This window comes from Pteropus vampyrus, unplaced genomic scaffold (assembly GCF_000151845.1).
Source record: "Pteropus vampyrus isolate Shadow unplaced genomic scaffold, Pvam_2.0 Scaffold214, whole genome shotgun sequence".
NCBI lineage: Eukaryota > Metazoa > Chordata > Mammalia > Chiroptera > Pteropodidae > Pteropus > Pteropus vampyrus.
In genome coordinates this window covers 120,457-131,991 of record NW_011888995.1, presented here as the reverse complement: position 1 = coordinate 131,991, position 11,535 = coordinate 120,457, and the positions used below count along the sequence as shown (strand labels likewise).

The 11,535-nt window shown below is 61.9% G+C and overlaps 1 protein-coding gene across 1 annotated transcript in view; it reads right to left on the bottom strand.

The window, feature by feature from the left end:
* Positions 1-1,204: 1,204 nt before the first annotated feature.
* Positions 1,205-11,535, bottom strand: part of TMPRSS3 (transmembrane protease, serine 3) — a 19,525-nt gene continuing 9,194 nt past the window's right edge. The window contains 7 exon segments of the mRNA XM_011372853.1: positions 1,205-1,462; positions 4,050-4,202; positions 4,833-4,975; positions 7,371-7,466; positions 9,249-9,418; positions 10,207-10,372; positions 11,001-11,096. Coding sequence (XP_011371155.1) covers positions 1,445-1,462; positions 4,050-4,202; positions 4,833-4,975; positions 7,371-7,466; positions 9,249-9,418; positions 10,207-10,372; positions 11,001-11,096 — 842 coding nt within the window. The 3' untranslated portion in view covers positions 1,205-1,444.

Genomic DNA, 11,535 nt, shown 5'->3' with positions numbered 1-11,535 from the left:
CGCCGGGCAGCTGCCTGCTGAGACCTTTCGAAAGACGGAGGCAAGACGGCATCTGCTTCCTGACGAGACCCGGCCAGGATTAAAGGTGAGCGACACCGCAGGGGACCGGTACCCGTCTGCTGACGCCACGGCCGGCTTTCCTCATCCGAGGTTATCGCGGACGAAATCTTTTGTCTTTTCACCAGGAGGGGCTTCAATACACAAGCTAACGCTACTTTCAGAGAGACCAGGGCAAAACCACTTAAAATAAAATGGGCTCGGCCCTCTCTCCCACGTACAGAGATGTGCGTAGCGACCCCAAGGCTCAGAGCCAACTTAAACACGTTTGCTTAATGGTCGATTGGCCTTCAGCTCTCCCCCCGACCTCCTGCACCCCCGCTCTGACCTCCCCAGGCACCTGGACCCACCCTGCTCTCTTTGAAGCTCACCCATCCTCCCCACTGTGGCCTCAAGGTAAAGCCACACATTCCCATTCTGATGAATTCATCTGTGACAAAGTGCCAGTGGACAGGGACTACTGACCGAGTACCCCGAGTGTGCTACGGTGTGTGGGTAACAGGAGGGGTCGCTAATCCTGCAGCCGCCCGGTGCACTAACAGGACCCGACAGAGAGGTCGGGAGGCCTTTGGCATCTTGATGACATGTGCCCATCCCCTCGCCTTCGGGACCCGCCGTGTGGGGACCGGGGGCCCTGGCTCATCCGAGTACTTCTCTCCTGACTCTGCTTTCTGAGGCTCGTGGCGGAATATGACATCATTCCGATCTGCTGAGAAACACGTTCTAACAAAAAAACACAAGACTCACGACGTACACAGAAGAGATCAGGCTCATGGTTTCCGTATATGTGAGCGGTCGGCACACATTCGGACAAACGCCGACCGGTGAGCGCATTGAGAGAGCATGTGTCCTTCGAAAGCAGGGGACAATAATACATCGAGTGCTACGAAACAGAATAGCAATAAACCTTAAAACCCATCGCTTATCGATTAAGTCCCCACATGCAGAAAGGGATCTTGGGAGTGGAAGATTTGAGTCTGGTTCTGGTGCCCGGGGTGAAAAGGTGAGGGCAGTGACATCTACAGGGAAACGAGCTCTGCATCGCGGGGCTTAAGTGCCGGTGACTTCGCGCGTGAGCTTTGCCTGTCCTGTCAGGAACGTGGACAGACGCCCACAGAGAAAACCAGATGGAGGCGGTCCTGTTCTGTTCTGAGCAAAGGTCAGAAAGGCACTTCAAGGTCGTTTTCGTCCAACGGCCCGGTGGCTTGTGAGAGGCGTGAGAAGAGAATTGTCCTAGGGGTGGGGGACGGTGGCTCCGCGGTGGGCGCCAGAGAGCCAGGCGCTGAAGGCGTCGCTGGCGTCCGAGGTGTCGACTCAGCAGTCCACGGAAGGACGGGACGCCTCCACCGTGGCGGGAACTCGAGGTGGCGACTCGTCCCCTCGCTCTTCAAGTTTTCAGGTCCCTCTAGAAACGGAAACGCAGGTGTTACCTTTCCTAGCACTCCCAGCCTCCGCCGCGAGGGCGGAGTGGGCCCGGCACTTTGCCCTGACTGAAGTGTCGGCTGTTCTCTGCAGTTGTGGGGACAGTGGCCGCTGCTGGAGCGGCCGCCAGCTCGGGCAGATCGCAGACAAGCGGGACACAGCTCTCTGCCCTCGAACGCTCCTCCCAACCACCAGCCTCTCCTGTGTCTGTCGCCGAGCCAAGACTTTTCCCCACAGTTTCTACATGAACTTTCCAGCTCTCAGCCCTGTGTTCCCGGCCCCAGTCAGACAGCTTTGTTTTAAGCCCAAGTGGCAGACAAACCACGGGAAGCGATACAGATGCTGCCAGAGGCAGGGCCACCTAAGTCCCAGCTAAGAAGTGAGGCGGCTCCCCCCAGGTGAGGCAGCCCTTGGAAAGGCCTCGTGGCGATGCTGGAAAGGAGCCACGACGATGCAGAGCCCCCGGAAAGCCTCCCGTGGGAAGGCGAGCGCTTCAGGACCTTCCCTGGGGACATCTGAAAAGAGGCTTGCGAAAGGCGTGTGTCACAGCGGCCTGCAGTGGGCCAGGGGCAGCTGATGACTGAGATGCTCTCGGGCGCCAAGGCAGCGCCCATCGGTCACAGCCGCGAGGCTCCTCCGCCTCTGGGGAGAATGAAAACTCCTTCTAAAGCCACCAGGGAGCCACGCGGCTCACGCCTGTGTTCTCAGATTGTTCCGAAGACCCCCCGCCGCACACCCCCGGTCACGCCCTGCGCGGAAGGGGCCTGGGGTCCTCCACGGCCACAAACGGCCAGGGCGAGCCCTGCATAGCCCACAGCAGACATCTGCTGCTCCTGCATGTGCCCGGGCTGCAGTCACACTCTGCCGGTGGTAGCTCTGGGCCTCCAGTGGGCCCCCTCACCTCTCACACGGGGAGGGTCCTAGGGCCAGCCGGCGCTGAGGGGAAGGGGCCGAGACGTCATTAGCAGGCTCCCAGCGTGACTCTGGAATCGCCCCCGCCCGCCCCCGCCCTCCCCGACAGCTCGACGGCCAGGAGTTGGTTTCCTCCACGCACGCCTGTTTCAAGCCCGACCTTCCTGAGGAGTGGCTCGGTCACATGGACCCCCAGCCTCCGTGGCTGTGGGCAAATCCGGTCCCCTCCTCCTCTCCCGCCCTCCTACCCCATGTGCACACGGTGGCCACATCCAGTCCTGCTCACCGGCCGTCGGCAGCCACTGCCGCGAGAAGCCTGCTCATTCAAAGTCTATTCCTTGATGCCGGCTAAGAGGTTGATGGCTTTGGGCTGAACTTGGTGCCGAGGAGCTTGGCGCTGGGCTGGACTGATTAGGGACACAGTGCGCCCAGGAGGCGTTTCCTGGCGGGCCTGTCTCCCAGCACTTGCTGCCTCGCCACGAGCCACCAGCTGGACACTGCGGGGGAACTAGCGGCACCCGCAAAGGACACACTGCTGCTCGAGAGCGGGCGGGGGTTCCGGCCAGGCTCAGGCCCAGGAACCATCACCTAGCTTCTCGTCTAAGCAAAAAGTCCACCAGGAAGACCTGGACTCTCACGTCCGAGGCCCATCGGGAGTTTGATGGATCTCACTAGAAGGAGCCTCTGAAAGGTCTTTGGTCCCCTGGACAGAAGCAGATTACTGGGTGCGGGAGGCCGCGGAGGAGGAAGGGCGGCCAGCGGCTTAGCGGGCTTTTATTTCTGGATGATGAAAATGGTAGGAATTCGGCAGAGGGGCTGGTGCCTTGACCTTGTGGGTTCAGTGTGTCTGCACACGCTATGAACGGAGCTCAACGCCACTAGACTGGTCACTGTAAAATGGTTCGTTTTATGTTATGTAAATGTTACCTCAATTCAAAAATAAAAGAGGTCTTTGAAACTGACCCAAGGTGTAACGTGGGGCTCAGAGTCAGAGATGAAGCCAGCAAGTATTTGCTGGGTGTCCACGAAGTTCCTGTCTGGCAGGAATCACCTCCCGCAGCCTTCCGCCTGCTCCCCGGGGGAGGAGGGCGGCGGGTGTCACCACCTGTCCTTCAGACCATGGCGCTGGGGCCTGGAGCCAGCTGTGGCGCCTTTCTCTTTCCCTGCGTGTCCCATGCTTCCTCCCCGCCCTCTCCAGGGCTCCCCCTGCCCACCGCAGTCCTGCCAAGCCAGCATCACCGACCTGCCTCCCTCCCCCCCCCCCCCCCCCCCCCCCCCCCCCCCCCCCCCAAGCACAGAGCTGCCCAAGCCCCTCCTGATCAGAGCCTCTCCGTCCCCGGCTCCTGGCAAGGTCCAGACCCCTCGCACTGGTCTCCGCTCGGCCACCCTCTACCCCACGCATGCGCAAGGCCCCATCGGCGCTGCGCCGCCTCCTTTCCCCACTTGGCACGTGTGCCCCGCCCCCCCAGGGCCGCACCCGGCACCCGCACCGGGCCTCGCACGAGAGATTAGTCCGCTCACATCTGACACCCAGGGGCCTCAAGGTCGCCGCCTGCGGAATGGACAGCCGTCGGTCCGTCCCTGGCTCTGTGCGGCAGGCCTGGGGTGGCCGGAGGTGGACCGCGCGGGCGGCGTGAGCGCGCGGGCGCCGCACCCACCTCCATCTGCTCGTGAATCCAGTCCAGGAAGGCGGTGACGCGCGTGTAGACCCCCGGCTTGTTCACGTCCGCGCAGCCGATGCCGAAGCTCGTGGCTCCCACCAACTTCCACACCCTCCTCTCCTGACACACCAGGGGTCCCCCGCTGTCTCCCTAGGCGGCCAAGGGACAGACTATGGGCGACAGAACGGGCTGCCCCTCGTCCTAGTGCGGGGCTCACAAAACGGTGCGCGAGGATGGCTCTGCGCTCGCCCGCAGCCCTTGGGGGACTGACTGGGCCTTCCCGACAGCGGGGTCCTTTCTCCCTGGGTGACATCCCCCCCCCACACACACACACAGGTCTCCTTGCCAGGGCCCAGACACCGTGAACCCACGAGGTCAGGCACCGCATGTAGCCCCGTGAGTGCTCTCGGGGGAGGAGGGTCTGCCCAGCAGGGCGCTTCCGCTGACCTCCCGACCGGGCAGTGTTGGAGTCTGGCCCACTGTGGCTTTGGAGCCCCACGGTCGCCAGGTCCCACTGCGCTTCGCCCCCTGCAGACTCTGAGAACCAGGACTGGCGCTGACGGTCCTGCAGGCCCCTCCCTCCCGGCACCCAGGCAGGGTGGGAGCGCCTGCCAGGAAAGGGGGTGCTATCTTGAGCAAACTTCCCCACGCCCTGTAAATTTGCTTTTCAGCCCGTCACAGGGAAGTGCTGGCGGTGGCCCATCCCACGGGCTGGGGCGCCATGCCAGAGCCGCGCCTGGCCCACGGCGGTGGCCCCCGGAGGCGGGCGCGGGCCCCTACCTGGCAGCTGTCCACGCCGCCTTTCAGGTAGCCGGCGCAGAGCATGGAGGGCGAGATGATGCCACCGTACACGTCCCTGTGGTTGCAGAGCTTGTTGGAGATCAAAGGCACGGCTGCGTGGTTGAGGACCGCGGAGGCGTCACCTGCGTCACAGCGGGGGGTGGGGAGGTCCATGGGGGCGTGCAGTGAGGGGGAGTCTGACATCCGGGCGGAGGAGGCCACGCCCACAGGGGGGCGGCCGGGGTCCGCGTGGAGCACCAGGCAGCCCTGGGACTCGCACCATGACAGGCCAAGCAGGCTCTGCTGCTTCAGGCCGGAGCCGCCCACTTCCCTAAGGGGACCAGCTGGGGAGAAGGTGGGGATGAAAGTCGCCCCCATGGACCTCCCCAGGGCCCGTCCTGGGCCAAGCGCCTGATCCGCACCAGCCTGTTTCGCTCCCAGAGCAACCAGGTCACAGGGGCAAAGCCGAGGCTCACGAAGGCCACACACAGTTTCCTGGTGGCACTCCCATCCCCGGGACCTACGACTGTGTCACTCTACGTGGCACAAGAGACTTGCAGATGCAATAGGACCCTGAGGTGGGGGCGTCATCCGGGTTATGAGTGGACCCCAAATGTAATCACAAGGGTCCAAGGGGACGAAAGCCGAGGCCAGAAGGCAGAGCGGCTGCAGGTGCTGTGTCGCTGGCTGTGAAGACGGAGGAGGGGCCGCGAGCCCGGGTGTGGCGCCACGAGATGCTGGGCAAGGCGAGGGACAGACCCCCGGAGCCCCCAGACGGAACCCGCCCCCTTGGCATCTCGACTGCAGCCCGCTGAGACTGATCCGGGGCTTCCGGGCTCCACGCGGGAGGTGAGGCCTCTGTGCTGTTTTAGCTGCTGAGTCTGGGGTCACGCGACAGGAAGGTGACACATCTGCCGTGGGTCAGCCTCGCCGCCAGGCCAACGTGACCAGCACCCTCTGACTCGCCCGGCTCGTGGCGAGGTTATCGTGGTGTCCTGGAGGCCTGACGCGGGGCGCCCGCCCTCCCCCCTCCAGCGCGTGCCCACGGTGGCGGGGGAGGGGCCTCCAGTCCTCGCGCCCCGTCCAGCTCTTGTGTGGGTGTGCGCGACACCTGCGTTCTGCACAGGCTTCTCCAGTCTGCTTACACGTCCGCCAGCCCTGCAGTGCGCGCCACCTGGCCGTGAGCTCCGGCCGAGCCTGTGCCTGTCCCTACTCACTCCCAAGAACCCATGAAGACCCCCAAGCAGCCCCTCTCCGGGCACTCTCAAGTTCATGACAACAGCAAGGATCGGGGTGTGGGTGGGGGCCGTGGGCGGGAATGTGGGCAGGGAGCGTTGCGCACCCCAGACCTCCCACCACCTGATCCTGTGCTCCTGATTAAGGGGTCAGTGCCCCCTTTCCCATGTCTCTTTGCCCCTAACACCGGGCACGGAAATAATGCCCCCTCCGCCCCCCAGGGGCTGCTGAGAGGAGCAGACAGCGTTGCGGGCAATGGCGCGCCCCTCCCCCAGACGTGTCCGCCAGCAACCTTAGAACGTGACCTTATTTGGAACAGGGTCCTTGCAGGTGTAATTAAAGTAGGAATCTCAAGGCCAGAGCATTGTGGGTCAGGACGCGTTGAATCCAAAGGCCACTGTCCTCATAAGAGACAGACATGAGAGGGGTCGATCTGAGGCAGAGACGCGGGGAAGGCCACGCGATGATGGAGACAGAGACCGCAGGGCTGCGTCTGCACGCCAAGGGACGGCAAGGACAGCCGGAGCCCCAGACCCCGGGGAAGGCCGAGGCCGGCGGATTCTCCCTCAGACCCTCCCGAGGGGACCCCGGCTGCGGCACCTTGTTTTCACACTCCTGGCCTCAGTCTGAGAGGCAGTAAATGTCCGTCTGTGGCCGTCTGTTACAGCAGCCCCAGGAAGGGATGCTCTTCCCTAACGGGGGAAGCAGGCGATGGGAACCCCGAGACCTGTGACCACAGCGTGCTCCACGCGGACGGCACAGGCTTCACTCGCGTGTGCTCCTGTTAACATCACTGGTTCTACGTGATTATAGCGATAAGGTCCAGTCCGTCTGCGTTTTCTGCTTCATCTTTGTAGGATGAAATAACGCATCTCCCAGAGGCACACAAGACAAAACCTCCTCCTCAGTTACAAACCTCTGACTTCCGAGTAAACCTCGGGAGGGGTCTCTGCAGGGCACTGGGGGCTTAGTTATCAGGCGGGAGGAGAGGGCGGAGGAGGAGGAAGGAGAGGCGCCTGGGCAGGCGACGGTCCCTCCGTCCAGATGTGTCCACAGTTCATGACTTATGTCTCCCCTTAGAAAGTCTGCGTGTTCACGTCCCAAGACAAATGGAACCGTGACTCGCGACCCACGACTACTCGCTGACCGCGTGTTTGTTGGAGCATTCGACCCGCACCCCGTGACGGGGGCGCGTGGCTGTCCCGCGGGAGCCTCACACCGGGGCAGTGTAGGGGGAACCCGTCGCTGTGCACGTCCGCCCCGGGCCCTCGGCTCTGGGCTCCTGGACTTAGGGCCACTGACCTCCTTCCTCGGTGGCCCCCCATCCTGACGTCCAGCACACTTTTCCATCAGGAAAGTTCTCTTCGGAATTGGGCAGACAAACTGGTTGAATCATCTCTGTTTAAAGGAGAAACAACCGTCAACTCAACTGAAGCGGTGGAACCAGCACTCACCTCTCTGAGGGGGCAGGTGGGCTCCCAAGGAAGGGCCAGGCCGTTGGCCGTCTGAAAGCTGTGAGCGCAGAGCGGGGCCCTCCCCCCCAGAGCCCTAACACATTAAAGCGACCCCACGCCAGCAACGTCAGGGGGTCTAGGCCAGGGGTCGGCCCATGTTCTGTGCAGAGCCCAGCGGTAGATGTTTTCGGCTTGGCAGGCCATGTGGTCTCCACTGCGGCCACTCAACTGTGCCACAGTAGCAGGAAGGCAGCCACAGGCAATAGTAAGCACGTGGTCTGGCCGTGTTCCAATAAATCTTTATTTACAAACACAGGCAAAGGCTCAGATCTGGCCCGTGGGCCATAGTTTGCCCACTCCTGGTCCAGACCATGGACTTGCTGCTTTACAGAATGTCCCTCCATGAACATTCCTGTCGCTCTGGCACACCTGGAGGCAACCGTGTTGCCTGTCCACGTGGGCCGTGTCACACAAGCCCTTCCCTGGCTTCATGGGGCCTTCGCGTGAGTACGTTCTGAGATATGCTAAGCTTCGCTGGGTAAGACGATAACGGAAAGGTGGAAAAAGATTAAGGGGAGGGTTTATTTTAATTTTTATCAAAGTACAAGTATTGTTAATAATAGTCAACCACCGTCACGATCTCTTTGTTTCTCTAGAAATATTAGTTACAGAGCGTTACGTGCAGAGCATCACGTGCACCCTGTGCCCTGTGGTAAACGCAGTGACGACCGCCAGGCCAGGCCAGACCTGCTGCTGGTCTCGTGCCAGGATTCTGCCCCACGACGTGGGGCCGTGTGTGCCACGCTCTGCCTGCTCTCCGAGCCACCCGTGACCCTGGGAAGGAGCAGAGGCTGTAATTTATTTAGAACTAGGCTCATAATGCTTTGTTCGCATCCGCGAAAAGTTTGAAAGTTCTATCCGCTGTGGCTTTTTTGGCATTTCTGTAACCTCTAGAGATCAGGTCTTGACATTTCTTATGGTAAAACAGAGACTGCTGATCTCAGCAGCTGGTTGGGAGAGGATGTTTCTGAGTACTTCAGGGAGGTGACAGTGCCCTGCCTCTGCCCGCTCATAAAGAAATGGCCACAGGGAGGACCCCGCCACAACCAGCTGGCCGGCCTGGGGAGCTCGCTTTCTTGGCCAAAATTGAGATACTGGGGCTGGTGGAGGACCTCACCACAGCCAACATCAGACAGAGAAAAGCTTTTTGTCCCCACAGGCCAGAAACCCCCTTCCACCCACTAGAGGCACCAGGTGGCCTGGCTTGGGAAAGTCCCTTTCGTCTCCAGGTGGCACCAGCAGGAAGAAAGTGGCACCGGTGGGAGCCCAGTGGCACCAGACAAACCACGTTGACCAAAGTAGAACCAAAAGGCTCTGAAAGAAAATAATCATCGGAACCACGGCCCACAGAAGCAGAGCGAGACTTGCCCAGCGACCCTGAGCTGGGGGAGCACCTACCAAACTCGAAGGCGTGTGTAGGACCCAGCATCTCCCTACAGAGTGGCCCGTGTCCAAATACGACTGAAAACTTTTCGTCAGACCAAGAGCCAGGAAAATCACCACTTTACTGGGAAGAGAATCGACTGGCGCCAACCCAGAAGTGACCCGGACGTTGGCACTGTCTGACGAGGACTGTGAAGCAGCCAACGGGAAACGCTGCAGCGAGCAATTACGGACTCTCTGGACACAGGTGGCAGAGACGGAGCGGCAAGGACAGCAGACCCACCATTGAAGGAGAGGGGCCCCGCCAGCTTCATGAGCGCGATGTCATTGCCGAGCCTCTTCGGCTTGTACTTGCTGTGGTAGAGAATTTTCTCCACCAGGTGGGAGGGGGCCGGACTGTCCAGCAGGGAAACGAGGCCCACCTGAATGGTCCACGACTTGGGGAGGTACAGGCTGCGACGAGAAGACCGAGGGGTGAAGCGAGGGAACCCGACCACTTTACTCCGCGACCCCGCGTGCCCCAGCCCCAGCCCCAGCCCCAGCCCCAGGGAGACGGCAGGCGTCCCACACCCTGTGATCCGACCGCCCTCAGCCCCCATGCCCTGTGCCTCTGGGGACGTCATGGCGTTTGAGATCTGAGCTCCATTTTGCTGACCGCAAGGGGACCCTCAGGGCCCATGGTCCATCAGACGGCCGCCGGAACAGAGGGAGGCAAAACTAACGGAGCCGGGGGCTATTTTCTGTGGTCTTCTCTGCTAACCTCCCCCGAGAGAGCCTGCTCTGGGGAGACTCGGTGTCCCCGCACACCCTGCTCCGCCTCTCGCCCTGGCGGCAACGACGTGGTCCCTGGAGGGAGGCCGGAGGCCCTTATACTGGCGGTTCCGTCCTGCCTGAAACATCCTTCCTGCCTGAAGCATCCTTCCTGCCTGAAGCATCCTCCCTCCTGCCCGAAGCATCCTCCCTCCTGCCCGAAGCATCCGCCCTCCTGCCCGAAGCATCCTCCCTCCTGCCCGAAGCATCCTCCCTCCTCTGCTTTTTCTGTAAGAGCTGCAGGTCCCAGGTGCACCAGCCGACGGCGATGGACCCACGGCGAGGCAGGAACATGCCTGCCCGCGGATGTTACCTGTGACGATCTGGTCGGTTTGCCCGCTTTCTGGGCCCGCTGCTGACCACCCAAACCCGTCCCATCCCAACGCGCCCCGGGCGGCACGCGTCTGCGGAGGGTGGCTGACCATACTCACTCGTACACACAGTGGGCAGCGGTGACCACCCACAGGGGCGTGATTACGGAGCCGCCGCACAAGTGGTAGCCCTGGAACTGAAGGCTGGCCTGCCAGGGCCACTGGGCGAGCGAGGACGTGTTCCCGCCCACGATGCGCGTGCTGAAGCCCGTCCTCAGGCCGCAGGCTGCGGGGGGAGAAGAGCCGCTGGGCGCTGATCGCACCGACCTCTCCTCTCCCCGACGGAGCCCACGGCCGAGGGACAGGGATGGGGCAGGTCCCCCGAGGCGTGGGACAGCAGGAGTGTTGTGGGGTGCACCGGGAAGAACCCATCACAGCGAAGACGCCAATGCTGGCAGCGCCTGCTCTGAGAGGCCCACGCCCCTGGACGACAGCCACCAGGAGCAGGGGGGCCCTCCGCAGTCCCCCCTCACCTATTGCACCTGCCTGGCTTCTCCAGACCCAGCCCCTGCAGCGGGAACACCCCACCCCACTGCCGCCAGGAGCCAGGGCCACCTGTCAGGGGCGCTGGGAAGCCTGGGCCCAGTTTCCCCACGAGGGGGCGGAGGAGGAAAAGTCAGGCCCCTGGAGCCACCACGGAGTGACAGGACATCACGCACCGTGGTCCTGTCTGCTGCTCTGCTGAGCAGTCAGTCTGGGCTGCCACCCCCCCGACAGGCGACACAGGGCTGACCTGCTCCGGCCTCCACCAGGTGGGGTCCACAGAGGGAGGGGCCCCTGGCAGCTGGAGGAGGGGGGGCAGCAGTGTGTGAGGGAGCTCCTGCTGCTTCTCTCCGAATTCCTAAGACTCTTACCTGTGCACTTCAAGGTGACCACATGACCTGAGGCGCACCCCTCCCTAGGCGGAAAGAGAGTGGGCTTAGTGAACGCTGAGGCCTGTGAAACGGACACTTTTAAAAACTGAATCTTGTGGTAAAAGAAGAATAAACTCTTCGCCCCCTCTTAAACACAGATGATAATTTTAGTTATAATTTTAGTCTATGTCACAAAACCACGAGCCCGAAGTCACAGCAGCTATAAAAGCAGTTGTGAATGACAGCGTATGCGATGAGTGTTTCTGAGCTTCGTGTAGCTGATGATAACAGATCTGTAACGAGCTACGTTACAGAAGCATGTGCTGGTGTCATTTGTGTGTCAATGTTCTTCGCCGGCCCCTGGGGGACACGGAGTGCCCGTTGGACGGATGGCAGGCTCTGCCAGCACGACGTCCTTGCAGCCTGGGACACACGCGCCTGGGAGAGGACCCCTCCCGGAGCAGAGATGTGACACGCGCCCCCACGCGAGTGGGAGCCGGGCACCCGCTTTTCTCACGATCCACCCCGGTCCCTC